The sequence below is a fragment of the Staurois parvus genome, unplaced genomic scaffold, assembly GCF_062004578.1.
Source record: "Staurois parvus isolate SC_StPar_1 unplaced genomic scaffold, SC_StPar_1.0 ptg000172l, whole genome shotgun sequence".
NCBI classification, from domain to species: domain Eukaryota; kingdom Metazoa; phylum Chordata; class Amphibia; order Anura; family Ranidae; genus Staurois; species Staurois parvus.
The window spans coordinates 6809393-6834299 of NW_028317968.1; the positions used below are offsets into that span (position 1 = coordinate 6809393).

Genomic DNA, 24907 nt, shown 5'->3' on the forward strand with positions numbered 1-24907 from the left:
CAGACAGGTGTTGCCATGGCTGGGATTCGAACCCACAACCCTAGTACTGCCAGGCGGAAGTGCTAACCATTTAGCCACTGTGCTGCCCAACTGGATATACATCACATGAAAACCAAAAATGTAAAACCAAGCCCCCCCCTAAAGTCTGGACAGCAAACCTTTTTTAATAGAAATGTACTGCGGTATGCAGTAATACGGTGTAATATGCATGGTAGGGGAGGGGAGGGGCGGATAGTTTGTCCGTCAAACTTCACACGAGGGGTCTAGCATACCCTCTTTTTTATTTAAAAGCAAAGAAATATTTGACTTTAATATTACTTTAAAGTATAACTAAAGTCATTTTTTATAGTAATAAATAATATAGTGGAGAGGGGAGATAACCATTACCAGGCTGTGACTGTTGTCTGTGTCCCTGTTAGGGAGATTTATTCTATCTGATTGTTTTGATCATCATTGTTATAGGGAATGAAAGTGAGAGTAAATCAAAGATTTTCAGTTGCCACCCGAACAGCAAATCTTCCAATAAGGACACTTGAGGGGATTTCTCTCACATGGGAAAGACATACTATTACGTTTTATTGAATTTAGAATTTTCAAGACAAAAAGTAAAAATATGATACAGATAGAAAAAAGATAATTTTAGATATCAATATTGTATTTCAAAGCAATTAAAAGTTTTGCGTTATCTTTATTATCTGTTAATTGTATCATATGCATATTAACAGTTTGCTACTGGAACGTCTTCTAAAGCATAGTACCACTTAGCTAAGTATTTTTGCTGATGTGTCCATCCATACATATATAAGTGCATATGAACTAAGCAGAGCATGGTTAGTATAGAGAAAAAATACCTTAAAATTTTGAGTAAAGGTCAGGCATTAATAGGCTTGGCAACCAGATTTGTCTTTACATGGAACACTTGAGCTGATTCATCAAAACTAAAAAGCAGTTATTTTTTTCTGAATAAGAATATATTTAGAGTCACTTTGATTATCTTCATTTTATACAATATGAACTTTACAGGAAAGAAATGCATACAATTTTAGAATAATATAAACAGGTGCAAGCTGTTAAATCATTCCAAGAAAAAAACGTATTCTCAAGATTGTGACTTTTGTACTTTGTAAAGCATTCTCTCACCTAAAATTTCCCATAGATGTTTGCAGAATTTGTGGTAAACATGGGAACATTTGTCATTCCTGCTTACAGTAGGTATTTCTTTTGGAGGTTCACTGGATGCAGAAGTTAAATTGTAACTATGATGTGTTTATAGGAAATACAAGGTTGAGTCTAGCATGGGTCAGTCTGGCTGTTTTCCTCAAGTGTTCACAGCTTAATTTGCTGACTTAAGATCTCAAATTCTACATGGCTGGGAGAAAAACAATGGTCAGTTACTGTATTATGAAGCCAAGTTCCATTGCGTACTGGTAGATCAAAGGTTCCTCATGTCTTTTTCTGCTGTCTAATTAGCACAACTGCAAACTTAAATAACCACTATTTATGGCCAACTTAAACACTTGCCCAGCTTTGTAACTGTGTGTGTGTGTGTGTGTGTGTGTGTGTATATATATATATATATATATATATATATATATATATATACACATAGAGTATCTCTCAGAAGTGAGTACACCCCTCACATTTTTGTAAATATTTTATTCTATCTTTTCATGTGACTACACTGAAGAAATGACACTTTGCTACAATGTAAAATCGTACTCACTTTTATTGCCAGTGGTTTAGACATTAATGGCTGTGTGTTGAGTTATTTTGAGGGGACAGTAAATTTTCACTGTTATACAAGCTGTACACCCACTACTTTATATTGTAGCAAAGTGTAATTTCTTCAGTGTTGGCACATGAAAAGATAGAATAAAATATTTACAAAAATGTGAGGGGTGTACTCACTTCTGAGAGAGACTGTGTATGTGTGTGTGTGTGTGTGTGTGTGTGTGTGTGTGTGTGTATATATATATATATATATATATATATATATATATATCTCGGGTAAAGTAAGTATTGAACACATCACCATTTTCCCCAGGTAAACATATTTCTAAAGGTGCTATTGACATGACATTTTCACCAAATGTCTATAACAGCCCATGCAACCCATGCATACAAAGAAACTAAAATAAATAAGTTCAGAAATTAAGTTAAGTATAATAAAATAGAATGACAAAGGTAAAAGGGATTGAACACATGGAGGGAGGTGCAAATGGAGGTGCAAAAAGGCATGGAAAGCCAAGACACCAGCTGAAATCTATCAGTAATTACAAAGCAATCCTGCCTCTTGTCAGTGCAAATTAATATCAGCTGATTCAGTTTCAAAAATGTGTCTCATTACCAAGGTGTCACACAAGAAACATCTCATGATGGGTAAAAGCAAAGAGCTCCCTCAAGACCTTCAAAACCCTATTGTTGCAAAACACACTGATGGCATGGGTTACACAAGGATTTCTAAACTTGTGAATGTTCCAGTGATCACTGCTGGGGCTGTAACTTGGAAGTGGAAAGAACATCATTTCACCATAAATCGGCCACGACCCGGTGCTCCTTGCAAGATTTCTGACAGGAGTGAAAAGAATTATCAGAAGAGTTGTCCAAGAGCCAAGGACCACTTGTGAAGAACTTCAGAAAAACCTGGAATTAGCAGATACAATTGTTTCAAAGAAAAAAATAAGTAATGCACTCAACCGCCCTGGCCTGTATGCATGCTCACCATGCAAGACTCCATTGCTGAAGAAGCTCCTTTAAAGTTTGCTGCACAACATTTAGACACACCTATGAATTGCTGGGAGAATGTAGTCTGGTCAGATGAGACCAAAATTGAACTCTTTGGGTGCCATAATACACACCATATTTGGAGGTCAAATGGTACTGCACATCACCCCAAAAACACCATACCTGCAGTGAAGTTTGGAGGTGGGAACTTCATGGTGTGAGGCTGTTTTTCAGCATATGGTACTGGCAAACTTCATATCATTGAAGGAAGGATGAATGAAAAATGTACCAAGACATTCTTGATAAAAATATGCTGCCATCTACCAGGATGATAAAGATGAAATGAAGGTGGACATTTCAGGAAGACAATGATCACAAACACAAAGCCAAGGAAACTCTCAATTGGTTTCAAAGAAAAAATAAAAGCTGCTAGAATGGCCCAGCCAATCACCTGACTTAAATCCAATAGAAAATATATGGATAGAACTAAAGATCAGAGTTCATAGAAGAGGCCCACGGAGCCTTCAAGATTTGAAGACTGTTTGTGTGAAAGTATGGGCCAAAATCACACCTGAGCAATACATACAACTAGTTCCTCATACAGGGGGCGTATTTACTATCAAAGGATTTTGTACGAAGTATTAAATTTAAGTTTTCAATACTTTTTCCTTGTGTCATTCCATTTTATTACACATAACTTAATTTCTGAACTTATTTGTTTTGGTTTCTTTTTATGTATGGATTGCATGGGTTATTACTGACGTGGTGAAAATATCATATCAATAGCACCTTTGGAAATTTATTTACTGAGAAAAATGGTGACGTGTTCAATAGCTATTTTACCCTCTGCAATCCGCCATATGAAAAATGAAACCAGTCATATAAAAAGTGCTCAGTCCAACTTATATGGTGGATTGCACTTATTTATTATAAAGTTGTGGTTTGTTAGTCTTTTTTGTATTGAGAAGGTTCACAAGTGTATATTGTATTGTTATAAATGTAGAGATGCGCACCAAGTGTACGTTTAGATTGTTATAAGGTTATTATTGAGTTTTTTTGGGAACAGCACTCTTTTTGGCTTTTGTTTCACTAACCACAAATAATTTCATACATATAAAATACCCAGTTCTGTTGAATTCCCAGCAGCGTTGTCGGCCCTCTATTGTGAGTCTTTGCATTACTTGCAGTGTTGGTGTCATCATCTGGTGCCCTGCACCTTGAAGATATTGTCGGCACAGAGACATAACTGGTGGTAATGATAGAGACCTGTTTTCCCTACCTCCCAACCATCACAACAAGGCATTGACAGTCATGTGACCACCTCTAAAAATGTAAAACTTGTACATATAGAAGGATTGTTCTGAAAAGCTATTGCTTTTCTAAAATGGCTGAATTCAGACTTGGGTTTGAGTGCATAGTTTGAATCCCATGTTATATTTTCTCCAATACACATCTACTTTATTAAAAAAAGATTGTCAAGCTCTACTTACCATCTCCATGCTTCAGCTCCTTTTTGATGCCTCCTTCTACTATCACCAGTGGTGCATCCAACAGTTTATTACAGGTACTTATATAGCAATTTACACAGCGCGTATATATTGAACATTCACATCAGTCCGTAACCCTTAAGGGGTGTACAATCTAAGGTCCCTAACTTACATTCATGCATACACATACTAGGGCCAATTTAGACAGGAGCCAATTAACCTACCGGCATATCTTTGGAGTGTGGGAGGAAACCGGAGTACCCGGAGGGAACCCACGCAGGCACAGGAAGAACATGCAAACTACAGGCAGGGTAGTGTCATGGTTGGGATTCGAGCTGACAACCCTAGTGCTACTAGGTGGAACTGCTAACCACCTAGCCACTCTTCTGCCCCAGGGTCAGGCATGCATGTTGAATAAGAAAAGAGAAAATCTTTTAATTGCATTTTTAATAAGTATTCAGATTGCCTTATGTGTGTTTATTTCCATTAAGAGAAAGGTGCAGCATTGACAGGTGCCTGTGGCATTGGATTATCAATATATACTGTATAATCACACCAAAGTTACCAGTGATCAGTTTCTGCAGACATTTGGACTTAAAGGGTAACTTCACTTTTGTGAGAAAAAAAAATCCTAAACATTTGGGATTTACAAGTCATATTTTAATGGAATGTTATTAAAAATTAACTTTCATTTTCAATCTGCATTTTCTGTAAAATGCAATGCAATATGGTTACCTGGAGGCATTCCGTGCACAGATGGTGTACAGAATGCCCCCTGAAAATGTAATTTCCTGATTAAGTGATTGTCTCACTGATTTGCAACACAAATGTCAGTTTTGGTGAGATACTCCCAAAGGGAAATCACGCCTAAAGGGATGCAGGCCCTGCCAATTTCCTCATTAGAGCCCTGCAGCTGCAGCAGCTGACTGATAATTATAAAATCACTCCCATACAGGTTCACTTTGCACATGGGCACAGAAAAACAAACAGCAATTCAGAATAAAAGATAAGAATCTGCAACAAAGTTTGTTAAAATCCTTGCAGTGTACATAGATCTCACCAAAAGTGGAGTTACTCTTCAATTTCTATCTAAAAAGTTACTGGTTGATATAATCATTGCTTCTTGGTGCTTTACTTTAATTTATATTTGTTTTTTTACCAGCTTGGTTGTTATGATAATCATTTTCTCTTGATCTTATTTTCTATCTGTTTAATTTTAACATTGATACAGATAAATTGCACTATGTTTTAGTTATACATCTTATGTGAACAAAGCTTGCAAAAAAAACGCAGATCAGAAAAATGACCATGAGGCTTGTCCACATTACAAAAAAAAATCTTTTGGTTTTCCATGGTGTAGATTTACTAAAGGCAAATGGACTGTTACTTTTGCACGGTAATTTGCTCTTTGTACTTTCTCACTAGAGCTTAGTGAATGCGGCGAAATTCCACTTTGCAAAGCATATCTAATTATGTACAAAGAAAATTGGAAGAAGAAAAAAATACACATTTTTGCTTGCTCATGATTGGATGATAGTCAGCAGCTTTACATTAGTCACAAAGCTCTGGGTAAAATTCCCTTAGAAAGTGCAACTTTTCATGCAAAGCATGCAAAGTTAACAGTATTTGCCTTTTGTAAATCAAACCCTATGTCTCTACCTGCTACATACACATCCAAAAATGTTTTTTTTTTTTATTATTTCAAGCTTTCCTTGTTTTACATGTGCTGCGGCATCTGTCAGTTTGATATGATGTAATCAGTGGGTGAGCATAGAGACATCTTTTTTTGAGTATTCACTAGAAAGCTGGTAATTTACATTTTAGTTGTGTTCTTGTTACCAAGAAGGTAGATTAAAGTTTTAACTGGTTACAGTTATTAATTTGGAGAGGCTGTCATTTTGAAATAATTTACGTTTTTTTACTTACCTGAGAGTCTTCATTAAACTTGTCACAGGAGAAATATGGAGATTGCATTTTTTTCACTATAGTAGTGACGTAGGGGTTGGTGGGAGGAACTGCTACGCTTTGTGGGGGCCAGGAGACCAATATTCCCAGAAGAGACTTTAGCAGACACTTTTTGTGCACTAGATCGGCATACAGTGAAGGAAATAAGTGTTTGATCCCCTGCTGATTTTGAATGTTTGCCCACTCACAAAGAAATGATCAGTCTAAAAATCGAAGTGTAGGTGTATTGTAACACTGAGAGACAGAATAGCAACAACAAATTCAACAGAAATGCATGTCTAACAATTTATGCACTGATTTGCATGTTCATGAGGGAAATAAGTATTTGATCCCCTTCACAAAACATGACTTAGTACTTGGTGGCAAATCCCTTGTTGGCAATCACAGAGGTCAGACGTTTCCTGTAGTTGTCCACCAGGTTTGTACACATCTCAGGAGGGATTTTGGCCCACTCCTCTTGGCAGATCCTCTCCAAGTCATTAAGGTTTGGTGGCTGACGTTTGGCAACTTGAACTTTCAGCTTCCTCCACAGATTGGATTAAGGTCTGGAGACCACTCCAGGACCTTAATATGCTTCTTGTTGAGCCACTCCTTTATTGCCTTGGCCGAATGTTTTGGGTCATTGTCATGCTGGAACATCCATCCATGACCCATTTTCAATGCCCTGGCTGAGGGAAGAAGGATCTCACCACCATGTTTGACAGTTGGGATGGTGTTCTTGGGGTCATAGGCAGCATTCCTCTTCTTCCAAACACGGCGAGTTGAGTTAATGCCAAAAGAGCTCAATTTTGGTCTTATCTGACCACAACACTTTCAAATAGTCTTCCTCTACATCATTCAGATGTTCAGTGGCAAACTTCAGACGGGCCTGGACATGTTCTTTCTTGAGCAGAGGGACCTTGCCGGCAATGCAGAATTTTAATCCTTGTCGGTGTAGTGAGTTACCAATTGCTTTCTTGGTGACTGTGGTCCCAGCTTCCTGGAGATCATTGACAAGATCCTCACGTGTAATTCTGGAATGATTCCTCACTGTTCTCATGATCATTGACACTCCACGAGGTGAGATCTTGCATGGTGCACCAGACCTAGGGAGAGTGGCAGTTGTTTTGTGTTTCTTCCATTTGCGAATGATTGCACCAACTGTTGTCACCTTCTCACCAAGCTGCTTGGTGATTGTTTAGGAGCCCAGTCCAGTCTTATGTAGGTCTACAATCTTGTCACTGACATCCTTGGACAGCTCTTTGGTCTTTGCTATGGTGGAGAGTTTGGAATCTGATTGTTTGAATGCTCCTGCGGACAGGTGTCTTTAATACGGGTAACAAAATGAGATTAGCAGCACTCCCTTTAAAAGACTGCTTCTAATCTCAGCTTGTTACCTGTATGAAAGACACCTGGTAGCCAGAAATCTTTCTGAATGATAGGGGATCAAATACTTATTTCCCTCAAGAATATGCAAATCAGTGCATAATTTGTTAGACATGCATTTCTTTTGAATTTTTTGTTGCTATTCTCTCTCTCAGTGTTACAATACACCTACCATTTGATTTTTAGACTGATCATTTCTTTGTGAGTGGGCAAACATTCAAAATCAGCAGGGGATCAAATACATATTTCCTTCACTGTATGGTGGCTTGAACAGTTATAGAGGTACCTGAATTTTCTATCTTCTATTGCCACTTTCAGTATATTATACATGTTCACTCATCAGTGGGTTCACATTAGCATGCAATGTGGGACACCTGCAGTCTGTGCACATTTCAATTCAAAACACACAGCGGTTGTAATTTGCAGTGGGTTTCAATGTTAAGTTAACAGCACCCTAAACACAGGTCACAAATGCAGTGTGTACCATGTGATATGGTTGCAGTAAGTTTCCAAAAGTAGCTAATGCACTACTTTTGGTGTGATGTAGTGTGATTTGAGCCCATTCAAAAGAAATGGGCTCAAATCGCACTGCATTGAATTGCATGTGAGTCAAACAAGAACACGCATTACTTTCCTGTGCATTTCATAATGTGAACGGGGGCTTAGAGAAAAGGATGAACATGCATATAAAATCCAGCCATCCGTTTTGGATACATCTAAGCTTGTATCCAACAAAAATATTTCCAGCATTCCAGAAGATTGAGACAAATGCTACAAATTTTACCAATTTCAGATTCTTGGTTGTACTTGATCATTTTCTTCTACTCTACACTATAGTTGTCGAAAATCACACTTCCACCTGATGCATTACATACACAAATTTGCATAGTAATTAACTAAACTAACATAGTAGAATATGATATAGCTAGTATACATGTCTTTAAATTGAAAACTCTTAAGTCCAAAAGTTAAAGTGATATTAAAGGCAAATTTAGCTTTTTTTTTAAAATAACAAACATGTCATACTTACCTGCTCTGTGCAATGGTTTTGCACAGAGCAGCACCAATCCTCTTCTCGGCGCTCCTGGCCCCTCCCTCCTGCCAAGTGCCCCCATTTCTAGCAGCTTTCTAAGGGGGCACCCAAGCTACACACAGAGCCGCTGCTCGGCTCTGCCATCCCTTTCCTCATTCACTCCGGGTGCTGTCTCAATCAATGAGGAAAGAGAGGCCATGGAAAGCTGAAGCTATTGTGCACATCTTTTGATCTTTGATGGGGTGTAGGTAAGTATTAGGCTAGGTTCACACCTATGCAGGCTGCGTTTGAGCTGTTTCTGCATTGCGTTTTGCGGTTTGCACCTGCGTTTTTTGGTGTGTTTTTTTTTTTCAATTTCATTTTTTTTTTCATTTTTTTTTTTTGCAACATTTCCATTGAAGTCTATAGAACCAAAAATGCAACTTTTTGCGTTCAAAAAAGTCCCTGACCCTTAAAAAAAAAAAACGCCCCAGGTGAAAATGCGCAGATGTGAACATGTCCCATAGGAAACCATGTTAAATGGACTGTACTGCGTTTCTGCAAAACGCTGCAGAAAACGCTTAGGTGTGAACCTAGGGTTAGAGGGGCATTGCTGCACGCAGAAGGTTTTTTACATTCATGCATAGAATGCATGAAAGTAAAAAACCTTCAGCCTTTACAACCGCTTTAAACAGTTATTGTTTGAGTAGTTTACACCATGTTGGTTTTTTATATTTAAAAATTCTGTTTCTACTTGAGCTCAGTGTGGAATGGAGATTCATGGAATCATTTTAAAGACATTCAGATCTTTTAGTTATCTGCAGCTACAAGTTTTTGTTACAGTTTGTAATTTGCATGGACATAGATTTTCATTGCAGATTCTTTGATTTTATGTATCGTTTTCCTTTGAATAGAGGGCATTTTCTTCTAGGAGAGATTAACCAAGTGGAATATGGTCTACGTTTTGGCGGTCTATCAAATAGCATCCTATCCCCATTGAAGGAGATATAATTCAAGATGCGAGTCACTTTCCCCACCAATATTCTGCTCAAATAATTCTGAAGGTTTGATGTAAATACGTGGGATTTATAGCTTAGGGAAAACAAATATTTACAAGTTCCTTTAATTTCAGAGTGCTAACATTATTGTGAGATTTGAAAGACAAGCCCTATGTGTTTCAAAACATTCCCAAACAAAATTGTGTTTATTAAAAGAAAAAATAAAACAAAACAATGAAGAAATGCAATTTCAAGGCTAATCAACTGTCTCTACAGTGTCTCAGTGATATCTTGTAAAACTCCGGGAAATGTAAGCTTTTTGTTGATGAATGTTTAGAGGTTTAAGAGATCTTTGTTTAGAATGCTGTTTGTTTGGGTTGTTTAAAATATTCTTCCATTAAAAATGTCTCATTGCTGTTATTTGGAACTTTTTTTTTCCCTTAGGCTGCTATCCATGTCCTGGGCCAAACATGAATCCTATTGCTTTGGGGAGTCGTTGGCTTGCATATGCTGAAAATAAGGTAAGAGCTGACTGGCTGATTGTAAAGTATTAACTGTTACAGGGTGAAGCTGCGATAATGGAAGTGATCCATTATGAAGCATTTCTTTAAGACGTATTAGGACTGCACATATATACAAGTGATCACCCCATATGTCTTGTCAATAATCATTTTATCACTGACAACTGCACAGATAAGTGATTTTACAGAAGGGGTATAGCTGTCTGCCACTGGCTCACAATGTTAGAAATGTTGTACAGGAAACTTTTTAAATGTGTTCTTTTCAAAGTCTAACTCTGAGTAAACATCTAAATAAAAAGTTGAAACACATAAACAGGGGTTGGTTTAACTGCCAATCTATTTGTAAGGTTGTTCATCCAGTCCTGTAATTTACACAGCCTTGCCAGATTGCTTGGCTAGATCAATGACCTTACACTCTCCATGGAAGTTAAAAAAAATACAGTCTATTTATTTAAATAATGGAGAGTCCTCATTATGTACTCTTCTCCTGTAAGCAAGCTAACAATGTTAGATTGACAGCACTATGCAATGCAGTATGACTGGCTCGCACTGACTCCCTCCCACAGTTTTAGCCCTGGTGTGCAACAAATTACGGAAAGTATGTCAATATGAACATACATTCAGATATATAGTACATTCTAGCATTATATAGAATTGCACATAATGATTTTTGGATGAAATAGGGCTTTTTATGTTTGCCGGGTGTTTAATAGGTTTGTCATAAAGTACTACCAAATTGAAAACCACAAGATTTTTTAAAAATCTTTATTTAACAATTGAAGTAGGGTGTGGAGGGTACAGGTGATAAAAAAGCAGAGATTTACTCATGTCAACTGACTTTTGCAATACATAGACCATCAGAGCCACACAGACAGATAATTCCACTTATGTACACTTGCCCTCCGGAAGATTTATGACCCTTCATGACCAGGCCATTTTTTTGCTATACGGAGCTACTTTGACTGACAATTGTAAACAAGTGACATTTATATCAATGTTTTTCACACAAATAAAGCTTTCTTTTGGTAGTATTTGATCACCGCTGGGATTTAAATTTTTTGCACTATAAACATAAACAAAAACTGAAAATTAAATTTTATATATATATATATATATATATATTTTTTTTTTTTTTTTTGCTCTTTGCTATAAAACATATCCAATCAAACATATTTTTTCCTAAATTTAGGCTAAAATGTATTCTGCTACATGTCTTTGGTTAAAAAAAAAATCCCAATAAGTGAGAATTATAGTGTGTAAATAATAGCATCTACAAATAATGGTATATATACTGGAATTTGTATTTATTTTTTTTTATACTAGTAATGTAGTCAATCAGCGACTTATAGCAGGACTGTGATAGTACGGCGGACATTCTGGCACTAACTTACACTGGGTGGGAACTGACTAACTGCCACTGACCTTTCCAGTGACACAGTGATCAGTGCAAAGGGGCAGCACAGTGGCTAAATGGTTGGCACTGCCGTCTGGCGGTACTAGGGACGTTGGTTCAAATTCCAACCACGTCACCACCTGCCTGGAGTTTGCATGTTCTCCATGTGCATGCATGGGTTTCCGGGTACTCCGGTTTCCTCCCACACTCCAAACACATGCTGGTAGGTTAATTGGATCCTTTCTAAATTGGCCCTAGTATGTGTATGAAAGTTAGGGACCTTAGATTGTACGCCTCTTGAGGGTTAGGGACTGATGTGAATGTACAATATATATGTAAAGTGCTGTGTAAATTGACAGCGCTATATAAGTACCTGAAATAAATAAATAAAATAAAATATCACTGTACTAATAACACTGGGCAGGAAGGGGTTGACATCTGGGGTGATCAGAGGGTTAACTGTGTGTTAGGGAGTGATTTTGCCATGTACTGTGTGGTGTTTTACCAGGAAATGTGCTGGTTTTTAACTCCCTGCCTTGCAGGGAGATAAAAACCAGCACAACCCTGATGACAGGATAGTGATCTGTGTTTACATTCACAGTCAGATCTTTCTCCTGTCACTTGCTCCACCAATTGCCAGGTTTCGGCCATGAATTGCTGGCCCGGACCTGGTGATTGACAGGAGCCAACCCTGTAGCAGTAAAATTGCTATAGGGTGGTCAGCAAGCGGATATAGAGCACAAATGTTTACATTCCCCTCCTTTCAAAAAATAATTATATATATATTTTGTAGATAGGTAGATCAATAGATATATTTATATACTGATACACACTAAATGTACAATCAACAAACCAATACTTAGTGAAATAAATCAGTAATTCATACATGGAATTATTTGATAAATCTTTTGGCTTCTGGCATTAAACAGAACTGGGGTTGTGCGCAAGTTAAAAAAATATATGTGTTGTAGGGCATTTGCAAAGCACAGGCTTGCTTTAAAACTATGTTAAAGTATATGTAAACCCTTACACCTCATTGGTCAGTAATATTTACTTACGCATTACTTCCTCAAGTGTAAGTCTAGGAGATGTGGTGCATCAGTAATGTACGAGCACAGACAAGGGTCAGCTCATTCTGTTGTCTGATTGAAGGGGATCAAGGAAAACAGTAGATTTACTGTGTAGATTTAGATGCTTTTACTTCCTTTTTTTGCATTTTTTGCTTTTTTTTTTATCCTTTGTTGCATCTCAGTGTTGCTGATCTCTTGCAGCCTTTTTGCTGCCAGTTCATGTCCACCTGCATGCACTCCAGTGAGGTCCCTGTAGGTTTGGATGATCATCAAGGAGTGTTGTCACGGAATGAGGAAAGTACTGCCGATAACCGGCAATTGTCTGAGGATGGATCGGCACCAGGGGCGGATTGACAACTCATGGGGCCCCCGGGCAATAGGGGATCATGGGGCCCCTGTGTCCTTGCCCAAACTCAAAAAAGCCTATGAAAAAGGTACCAGGGGCATCTCATGGGGCCCCTTACTGACCCCGGGCCCTCGGGCAGTGCCCGAGTTTCCAAATGGTCAGTCCGCCCCTGATTGGCACCGATCATCAGGGCACTCATGCAGTTACCGGTTTTCGGCTGCACTTTCCTCATACTGTGACAGTGTGAGGAAAGTACTTCCGATAACCGGCAATTGTCAGAGGATGGATCGGCACCAATGATCAGTGCCCCAATGATCAGTGCCCAGCAGTGCCACCCACCTCTGCCCAGCAGTGCTGCCACAAGTGCCCAGCAGTGCCACACACTATATTGTCTAAAGTATTGGGACACCCCTCCAAATCCTTGGATTCAGGTATTTCAATCACCTCCATGGTCACAGGTGTATAAAATCAAGCACCTAGGCATGCAGACTGCTACTACAAACATTTGTGAAAGAATGGATCGCTCTCAGGAGCTCAGTGAATTCAAGCGTGGTATCGTGTTAGGTTGCCACCTGTGCAAAGTCCATCTGTGAAATTTCCTTGCTACTAAATAGTCAACTGTTAGTGGTATTTATAACAAGTGGAAGCAACTGGGAACAACAGCCACGAAGTGGTAGGCCACGTAATATTACAGAGCGGGGTCAGCGCATGCTGAAGCGCACAGTGTGCAGAAGTTGCCAATTGTCTGCAGAGTCAATAGCTAAAGACCTCCAAACTTCATGTGGCCTTCAGATTAGCACAACAACAGTGTGTAGAGAGCTTCATGGAATGAGTGTCCGTGGCCAAGCAGCTGCATCCAAGCCTTACATCACCAAGTGCAATGCAAAGTGTTAGATGCAGTGGTGTAAAGCTTCTCTGTCTGGCAATCCGATGGACATGTCTGGGGTTGGAGGTTGCTAGGAGAATGGTACTTGCCTGACTGCATTGTGCCAAGTGTAAAGTTTGGGGTGTGGGATTGCTTTTCAGGGGTTTGTTCCAGTAAAGGGAACTCTTAAGGTTTCAGCATGCCAAGACATTTTGGACAATTTCTTGCTCCCAACTTTTTGGGAACAGTTTGGGGATAGCCCCTTGCTGTTCCAACATGATTGAGCACCAGTGCACAAAGCAAGGTCAATAAAGACATCAATGAGTGAGTTTAGGGTGGAGGAACTTGACTGGCCTGCACCAGTCCTGACCTCAACCCGATAGAACACCTTTGGGATAAATTAGAGTGGAGACTGTGAGCCAGACCTTCTCGTCTGACATCAGTGCCTGATCTCACAAATGTGCTTCTGGAAGAATGGTCAAACAATTCCATAGACACACTCCTAAACCTTGTGGACAGCCTTCCCAGAAGAGTTGAAGCTGGTATAGCTGCAAAGGGTGGGCCAACTCAATTTTGAACCGTACGGACTAATACTGGGCTGTCAGTAAAGTTCATGTGTGTGTAAAGGCAGTCATCGCAATACCTTTGGCATTATGGTGTATGTGTGTGTATATGTGTGTGTGTATGTGTATATATATATATATATATATATATATATATATATATATATATATATATATATATATATATATATATGAGTCAGGCATGAAGCTATATGAAGGGTGGAGGGGGGGGGTAATATAAAACTTTTACATTAAAGTAGTATTAAAGGCTTCTGTTGCGTGGATATAATCATTTTAAATATAATGCACGATACTGGTAAACTTTTGCTGTAAATGTAAGTACAATTCCTTATATTACTTCCAGTCTGTCAGCCTCCAACCTCTCTGGATTCAAATGCTAATTTTCCCTGCACAGAGCCCTTAAAGTGATTGTAAACACTTTTTTTTAACAACAAACATGTCACACTTACCTGCTCTATGTAATGTTTTTGCACAGAGTGGCCTCAATCCTCCTGTTTTGGGGTGCACCTCTGGCGCTTCTGACTCCTCCAGCCTTCAGAGTGCCCCTATAGCAGGGGCACTCTGCTCAGTTTAATCACAGGCAACATTAGCATTAGGTTGCCTTCAAAGGGCCGGTTTTAAGACTGTATGCAGAGTTCAGGAGTACCACTATGTACAGAGTGCTGGGCTTTAGGGGTGCGCTACATGCAGAGTGCAAAGTCCAGTAGTATGTGTTGTGCAGAGTTCAGAAGTGTGCTGTGTACAGAGTGCAAGGCTTAGGGGTGTGCTATGCACATAGTGCAGGGTTCAGCCCTCTTTCAAAGGCTGTCCACATATCTTTTCCACCTCTCCTTCTCAGCTTTGACCTCTGCAACACTCTGCCACTTTCCGGCTACAAAAGCCCTGGGTGTGAGGGCCTCATGAAATGGCTTGGCAGGCCAAATTCGGCCCCATGGGCCTTGTGTTTGACACATGTGCCCTATAGTAAGCTGCCAAGTATAGTACAGAGTGCATCTATAGCAAGGCAAAAAAAGCTTCTGCCTTTAGAATCACTCACTTCCTTCTCCTGCCCAGAACTACTTGTTCTATGAGGCACTGCTCTTCACACATTCACATTCACAAGTTCTCAGATACTTACTGGCATGTATGGACGGTGTACTAAGCTGTATGTGTGCTGCAATGTATTTTCTGATATGTAAACCAATAATGCATTCTGTATGCAGGCCAACTAATCATCTGACCAACTAATCAATTATGAAAATAGTTGACAAATAGTTGTTTCAGCCATAATTTGAAGTAAATATGGCTGACAAAGTTAGTCTGTATAAGATACATTATAATGAAATATTGAGCAGGAAAACCAGATTGTCTGACTGCATTTCCTTATAATGCAGCTGCTTTATGACCATTTCTGTTGTTCTCCTTATGATCTTGAGGCATTGCTCAGTGTGAAATATCTGGGTCTTTCCAATTTGGGATGAAGATTGCATCTAACATGTAGCATTTGTGCTGATCACAGGGATCTATTTGTATATGGTCTGCCTAGATGATTTCTTGCTTTCCTAGTCATAATAACTAAACTTGGTTTGGGACTAGAGACTTGGAGCTTTTCATTTCCATTGTATTAGTGTAGTGTAAAGTGATATATTTTTAGAGCACACATAAGCCTAATGTATTTCTTTTCTTTTATTGGTGAAACAATATTGAACTTTTACCTACAAAGAGATTGGATTGCTGTGGTTCCACTGCTCTTTTATGCTTTAGTCTCCTCACTGAACAGTTGAATAAAAAGTCTGTATATCATATAGAATGGCCCCAATATGTGCTAATCAGACAATTGTTTCACATTCCTGATTGAAGTGCAGCCAGCAGCCATTTGTGTGGGCGGTTTTTTGCCCAGACTATGATGCTTCCTGTGTTACTCAATTTGCCTGAAGTACATCCCAGATTTTCTCCCCATCAGTCATTCATTTTTTGGCTCTTGATACAGATTCCTTTCTCCCCTAACTCTGTGAGGCCAAAAGCGTGAAATTTGTTTCAGTGCCATAGTTGTGTACATGTTTGTTCACATCTGTAATTTATTTCTCTTAAGGGATGGAGACATACAAGAAGAAGGGATATAAATGTTGTCTCTGACATCATAAACATATCATCTCGCAGGCCCAGCCACACAAATACAAGAAGTGGTATTGTGCAAGGGCTTAAGTGTTATACACAGGAAAAATATCCTAATACCATTTGGAAAGGAAGCACATATGTTAAGCTGGAGTATGAGGTTAAAAGTCCTAACCTAATTTTTATATTTCCAAAGAATTATTTCCTTTCAAATGCTTTGGGAATATTAACCCTAAGCTTTAGAACACATCGTTAGAGGGGTAATCCATTCTGATTATCCTTTAATTTATTGGGACCACAACCATCCAGCAACTTCTTGCCACAACTCCCTGGCGTAAAGCAACACAATAGTTCTAGTAAATCCATTTCTTGTAGTATAGTGTACTAATAAATCACTGAACATTACATTATGTCTTACCTTTCCAAGTGATTTTAAATTGTCTATGTATTTTATACTTTTTTTTCCAGTTTCTGGGGCTAGAGATATTTTGTGTCAAAAATTGGCATGTATTAACTTTGTGCAGTTCATCTGAAGCTGCCCTGAAACATCTCAGTGATTTTTTAGGGTTGTTACAGAATAGGTACCTATATATGAGAGTTTAATTTTGGCTTCCCACGTTTAACTTTTAAATCTCCTGCCTAAGATCTGACCCTACAAAGTACCCATTGTTGCCAAGAAAAGTATTTTCTGTGCAAGGCATTCTCTGACTCTATAAATTCCTCCTTGATCAGTGAGAGTAACTTATTGGCCAGTAAGGCTATTCTCAATGGTCAGGGAACTGGTGGGTAGGTGGACCTTAGCTCTTAAGCAAGAGAAGGCACGATTTAGTAATAAAATGTTTCTGAGAGTAAATGGAGCAGGGATTTCTAACTAGTCAGTACAATAGCAGGGACCTTGTAATGCCTCCTCTTACACAGAGTAACACTACTGTAACAAGGCTAATTGGTTTGCTTTAAAGTAGGGGTCTCCAAACTACGGCCCTCCAGCTGTTGAAGTACTATAAGTTCCATAATGCGTCTGCCTCTGGGAGTCTTGCCTGTGGCTGTCAGTCTTGCAAGGCCTCATAGGGCTTGCAGTCCCTCAACACCTGGAGGGCCAGAGTTTGGAGACCACTGCTTTAAAGTATACTGTATGTATAATCCCTTCTGAGCATATTTTCAGTGATAAATCGGTATACTTTGGAACATAAGGTGGGTTTAAAACTTTTCTAAGAAGTCATAGTTACCATGGCCCTCAGAACACCATTTAATAAAACACAGGAGATCTCTCTAATGTGCAAATACCTATTCCAGGTCAACTACTTAATGATAGGAAGGAAAAGTGAGGATGAAAGGCCCAAAGCTCTAACCATAAAAAAAAAAAGTCCGCTATTATATTTCTATCATGACAGGTTCTTTTTCAGAATGTACATACTATTGGACCGAGTGTTATCCAGGAAATTAACCATGTTTTGGCTGTAGCACTTTCTGTATTATGTGCAGTAAAAAGTGGTGTTGCATAGGGACTAAATGATATTATAATAATGGGTCATTTGCAAATGAAATGGCACTGGCATTTGACAGTTTAATTACAAGGGGTGGGGCTTTGGACCAGGATGGCAGGACACAATCTCAATAAATCAAAGCCCTGTGTGCACCCCAATTTTAGGATACAAGGGGTTTTACAGGTAATTAATTTGAAGACTAAAATGGGCACTTGCAGCTACAAGCACGTCAACCCTGATGTATGCTTAGGCACTTTTTGGTGAGGTCAGGTTTACTCTCAAACATTATATAGCAAAAAGAGTGCTTAACATTGCTTCTCGCGGGTGGGTAACACAGAGGTATACTATTTTTACTACAGTTCATTATCGTTAAAGCCAAACTCTAGACACCATGTCTTATTCATTGCGTTCACCCTTTAATGTTTTCTAAATTATATGTCTGTCTTTTCTTAAATCTTTCCGTTCAATAGTTTTTATTGGAAAGTTAACAGAGTAGTAAAACATGCCCCAGCGCAGTGGGATGCAATGGCATTGATAATGTCAGTGACAAAAGGCAGAACAGTACTTCAAGAAAGGCATTCCACTCTATGATATCTTTGTTACATATATTTGACTAATGTAATTCATGTGCAAAGTAGAAAAAAGAAATAAAAGAAGACATTAGTGCAGAAAAAGAAAAGCAAAGAAAAAGGAAGAACATAGAAGGGAGGGGCCAGACATCCCTAATGTTACCTTTGGTTAGGACTTTTGGGAGGACATTAGAGATGCAAAAGTCGGTGGTTGTTAAAGGCAAGGAGACTGTTTCTTTTCAAAAAGCTCCATTTTATCATTTTAAATAGCAATCATTTTGTTGTGGGCATCATCCAGGAAACTTAGGTCCTAATTTGTGATGAGTTGCAATTGATTGTTTTGTGGGTGTCAAAATAGACATCACCAGTTTAAACTGAGTGCGTATGAAACCAGCATCTGGTTTCTTAAAAAGACCCCTGTACTGGGTCTACAGTGTGAAATGGAACATATCATAAACAAAAAGATGCGGGATGTACAGCACTGGGTAGTAACCAAGAAAAAAAAAGCATCATCAGTGAATAAATTTAACTTATAATAGTTTCCCAACACATTTCGCAACACATTAATCACTTGGATATTACCAATTCATTTTGGTCAGGTGAACTGGTGGATAGGGATACAATGATACCTGTATCGGTGCCAATACTTGTGAAAATGCTCCCTATACTGGAAACCGATACTTTGCAGTGCAATTAATCCGTCATTCCATCAAGCATCAATACAAAATGCAAATTGCACCACAAAGAATAGCATGCAATTTGAACAGGAATGCAACTAAAAAATAAACCTTATGCGCTGCCAGACAGGATGAATGGATCACTCAGCACTTCTATTGTGTATGCTGCACACACCAAAAGGAGTTCTCACACCAAAATAAACTTAGATATATAAAAAATATATATAAAAGGTGCTGTGCTAACACATACAAACTCAACACCAAATTCACAAATAAATAATGATAAACACCCGACTGAGCCCTGCATGCAACCATCTCAGGGTATTAGTGAATAAATGAAACAAAAGAAATATAAAAGTATTTAAATGTAGTGATGATCCAAAGGTGCATATGAACGGAGGGTCTAATGGTAAATATTAAGATGAAATTATTCCACCATGATTCAAAATAGAACAAATATACATTCATAAACAAATAGTGATGATACAAAAAAAGTGCATACACAAGGAGGGTATATTGGTACACCCAAAAATAAATAGGTGCAGCGCTTGAAAAGGATTAAATAAATGTAAAACAGTGTCACCACACAATATAAATATTGAACATATGAAACGACAAAAAGTATAAGTAATACACAATGATATGTTCCAAAGTAGGGAGCTAAACCAAATAATAGTCCTAAAAATGTGATGTGATCAACTGAAGAATAGATATTAGTGACTTCTGTGACTGCCGTGTTATTCCTCCACCATTATGCACTCACCAGAAGCAAGTAGCAAACCAGCATATAACGGACTGACTCTTAAGGGCAAATCTGCTCAATTCTCATCTCCAATCAGCAGTCTATTCAAGGGTGGGGTCCCTCCAGAAGCAAGTAGCAAACCAGCATAGAATGGACTGACACTTAAGGGCAGATCTGCTCCATTCTCATCTCCAGTAGTGGTGGGGTCCCTCATGACATGGTGGCTTTTCAGATTTTCCTCTTCTAGATATTTTGGGAGCCTTCCTGGTACACCCAGCTGCCCTCCTTGGCAGAAACCGTGATACCAGTTATATTATATGTGTAGCTTGTAATTAATTAACATAATCAAAATTATGCAAAATAAAAGTGAAAATGCACAGTGATAAATCATAAAGTCCCACATAAATGATGATCAATCTGTGAAACTTTTCAAGGTATTCCCTTAATACATCACTGTGTCCACCTTCACCAGGGGTGCATGCTTACCTCCAAATTTTGACCTAAAGACCAGGTCAAATTGTGCTCAATTGCAATCCACCCTCATTTTCAATATCACAGTAGTTGAGGTCCACTTTGATAGGCCACGGATGGGCAATCAATTTAAACAGGAACACAGAGGCTCCTCATAGTGTAGTAAGTCATGACTATTTAATAGTAGCTTTACAAATACACTCACATGGAACAAAGAGCTAGATAGCCCATTCAGGCATATACACAGAGGTAAACCAAGATGGCAGCTGGCTTCGCCGCACCGGAAATAACGTCACCAAGCTTCCGTTCGATGCGTTGCATCATGCATCACGTGACTTAATCGGGGAAATCCAAATCACATGCCTTTTCCCCACTGCTCCTGTGTGAACTCAGGCTTCTCATAGCCCGAGTTCACTCAGGAGTGGTGCGGGAAACCTCGCTGCATCAATCCCATTCTCAGCGGAGAGTGGGCATGTGGGGATGTATACCTGGGGGCAAGTGCTCCGTATTCTCAGCTGTAGGAGAGGGGAGAAAACGGCAGGGATTTTAAATTCCTGCTGTTTTCTCTCCTCTCCTTGCAAGCATGACAGTTCGGGCTAGAGGGCTTTTGATTGGTCAGCATCGTCACATAGATGGTGCTGACCAATTAGAAGCCATCTAGCCCGTACTGTCATTCCTGCAAGGAGAGGAGAGAAAGTGGCAGGGATTTCAAATCCCCAGACCAGTGAAGCAGCTTTCTCACCTCTCCTTGATCTCCTCTCCTGCCTACACTTTATTTAATTGGTATTATTCAGTTATTTATTGCACTTACTGTAGGTAGGCATTTGTGCAAGAAATATTTTACATTTGTTTTGTATTTAATTCACATTTGATTGTATTTATGCATGAATTATTGTAATTATCACATATATATTTCTAATAAAGTTTAGGGAGCGCGGTTTACCTTTGTTTTAAAACTATTATAGGTGTTAGAAAAGGGGGTGGGAACAGTTTTAAGATTAGTTAGTTCGATCCCAGAATTCTACTTTAAACATTAATCAGAAGTTATAAAAAATAATTATAGGCAAAAGTTTAATGTAAAAGCCACTGGGGGAGATTTTCTCAAACTGGTGCAGCTGTACATAGAAGCCAATCAGCTTTTAACTTCAGCTTGTTCAACTAAGCTTTGACAATAAAACCTGGAAGCTGATTGGTTTCTATGCAGAGCTGCACCAGATTTTGCACTCTCCAGGTTTAGTAAATAGCCCTTACTGTGTCTAAAGTTGGGCTTTAATTGTAGCAAATGGCTCTAGGGCCATAGAGAGAATCATTCCAATTACCTAAATTATTAGTATACATGGACCCTGGAGCTTCCAATAGATTCCAACATGTGAGGAGAGGAAATGTTAATTACTCTCATTTCTGTTTGTGTTGTCTTTGGCCAGTTTATAGCTATTTCCATTAACTGTAAAAAGTGTTTGCTGTATAATTTCATGAGGATTGATGTAATTATGTTAGTTAATGTTAATCTTGATCTGTCAGCATTCTAAAATTCTGCATGAGGCACCTTCCCACTATTCTAAGCTGATCCTAAATTCACTGTGTTCAAAGTTCATCCCGCTGTTTTGTAAATATCAATTTCTCACCAAGTAATTAAATGTTGCATAAAAACTATCTTCCTAAATACTTTAAATTTTTCCTAATACGATTCTTAGAAGATGCATAAATAAATCAAAATAAGCATCAATTAAGTAGAGAAACATCCACTGCAAAATCCTCCAGTAAATCAAATATTTAACATTACATAGACAAAACTGGATCATTTGATTATATTTATTTAAATGTATTTGTGGTAATAGTGCCAGACCAAATCTCTTTTTTGCAACAAACATGAATCCTTAATGGATGTGTTTGGCTATTAAAAACCAAAGCCGCTCAGGCTGCAGTCAGAGTGGCACCCAGAAGATTATTAGGAGAGGGATAAGTATCTCAATTAAGCATTTTGTTTCATTTTGTGGGATAAAGTGTGCAACTCCTATATACAATGTTGTATATCCTTTTGCTTACACAGTTAGTCCTAGATCTAAATATGTCCTAGTTTAAGGAAGTTACATTTATTGCATGATGAATTACCTAATATTATTATACCTTAAAACTTTTGTTTAATTAAAGTAATTCTGACCTCAATTATCTAAGTGCAATAATGCAAAACAGACTGAAAAGACTGACCTGTTAAAAAAAACACCTGGCAATTAGAATTGTGTCTACTTTGTTCTCCCTTTCAAATATTTCTGTAGGGTTGAGTTATAGACCTTACCTTTATGATACAAATAGTACTGTATAGTGGTGTTCCTCTATAGAGTCATTGCATATTAGGGCGTCTGTTATGCTGCATTAAAATCAACAGGGCCTCACCATTAATTCCAGCAGACACTACAGCCTGTGCTTTTACGTGGATCCAGAATGCTGACCTATCTTGTTCTCTCTTTGCTGGCACGTGTGGCCAACTCCCGATTATATAGCTGTCATTATGCAGCTTTAAAAGAGTTCTTTAATCACAGCATACACTTTGATTTTTATAACAACAGCATTGACATAGCAATACAAATAATAGTTATTTTTGACAATTCAATATAATCTTAATTGAAAGATCTCCTTTCATGTTGTGAGTGCTGCCTGCTAGCCATCTTTTCCCATAATTTCCTGGATTCCCTGCATGCTTTGCAGCTTCTCCGCTGCTTATTCCTTTGGTTTACTTTTCATTTTTTTATGACTACATGTTACCTTGCTGCCTGCAAGCAGTGATTCCTGTACTCTGCTTCCTGAAACTTCTCTTCTGAGCACCTTTGTAGTTCAGGTGGCATATCTGTGAAATGTGTGATACATCAGTACATACTCATAGGGCAGCACAGTGGCTAATGGTTAGCATTTATGCTTGGCAGTACTAGGGTTGTTGGTTCAAATCCCAACCACGGCACTATCTGCCTTGAGTTTGCATCTTCTCCCTGCGCCTGCGTGGGTTTCCTCCTGGTACTTCGGTTTTCTCCCAGTACTCCGGTTTCCTCCCACACTCCAAAGACATGCTGGTAGGTTAATTGAATCCTGTCTAAATTGGCCCTACTATGTGTATGTAATAAGGTAAGTCAGGGACTTTAGATTGTACGCCCTTTGAGGGTTAGGGACTGATGTGAATGTACAATATATATATATATATATATATATATATATATATATATATATATATGTAAAGCGCTGCATAAATTGATGGTGCTATATAAGTACCTGTAATAATAAATAAAAATAATAATAATAAGGCTTAGTAAATATGTGCACAGAAAGTAAATCTGTCATTTCCTTCAAAAGATAAGTTTTAAAACTTCAGGATTGTATGGAAAAATAGGAGAAGGCTAGAAATAATTGAAATATAATGTTGAAATGGGTATGTGGTTTAATATCTTGACCATAAATACACTTTAAGGTTGTACCTGTCGCCACAGAGAGAGATAAGCCAGTATATGCAAACTTTTGTTTTTCATCAGAGACAGGGTAACTACCTTTCATAAACATTTAGTTTGATAATACACAAAGCAGGGAAAGTAGGTAGGTTTAATAGGGGTAAGTGTACCAGTAGGTTTATCAGATAATTACAATACTCAGACAGATATCCTTGTCAGTATTACAGATAAACAAAAGCCACATGCCAAATAGAACCCAGGTAGTAAAAAGAAATCTCCATAAATTTTCGGAAACCATGCCAAGGGCTGCTGTACTTAAAGAGGCTTTATCACCATGCCCATTCAGGTTGTATGATTAAAAGCCACAGCCCCGACCCACTGATACAAACCTTGTCAGTGCTCCTTCCTCCATTGAAGCTTGGGTCAGAATCCCCAGTGGCTGTTGCTATAGGGCATTAAGGGGAATGGTAACATGATTTTCTTAATTATTCTATCATGTGGCAATGGTAAGCTACACAATTTAATCAGCAATCATTTTCATGAGGTTGTGTCACATAAATAGAAACCAACTATGACAAGCCTCAAAACAGCATGTTGCCTGCAAAATGGCACAATATTATGGTACCCAAAAATATTAATAGGTGGTGCTTTAAATGCTTTTACAGCTTATCAGTTTAGAATTATCTGTAAATGATGACCCTGTAACTATTACTCTCACTTTGAAGTTTACAGCAATATACAACTTGTGCAGCACAATTACAATTTCCATGCACGTGCGCACCCCATGCTTTTTCTGATGTAGGTATGGATGTATGCAGGGCAAAAAGGATGCTTTTAAAACACTTTTACTATAATTGTATTTTTTAACTTGTATTTTATTTATACTTTTATTTTCCCGTATAACTTTATTGCTATCACAAAGGGTCTAAAAAGCCCCCTGTGTTATAACAATGGACAGGTGACAGGTACAGGAACACCTGAATCCAATGATTTGTAGGGGTGTCCCAATACTTTTGGAAATATAGTGTATATATTTACCCATTTCCAGGCCACCCCATTCCGGTCATGTGATCTCCCCTGTGTCAGTAAGCGACTGCTGCAGAGCA

At 38.5% G+C, this 24907-nt stretch overlaps 1 protein-coding gene across 8 annotated transcripts in view; it reads left to right on the forward strand.

Moving 5' to 3' along the window:
• Positions 1–24907, forward strand: part of BCAS3 (BCAS3 microtubule associated cell migration factor) — a 1369778-nt gene that overhangs the window by 202101 nt on the left and 1142770 nt on the right. For all 8 annotated transcript variants that reach the window (XM_089676635.1, XM_089676630.1, XM_089676633.1 and 5 more), the window contains exon 10: positions 9996–10072. In XM_089676635.1, the coding sequence (XP_089532761.1) occupies positions 9996–10072 (77 nt within the window). The remainder of the gene's footprint in view (positions 1–9995; positions 10073–24907) is intronic.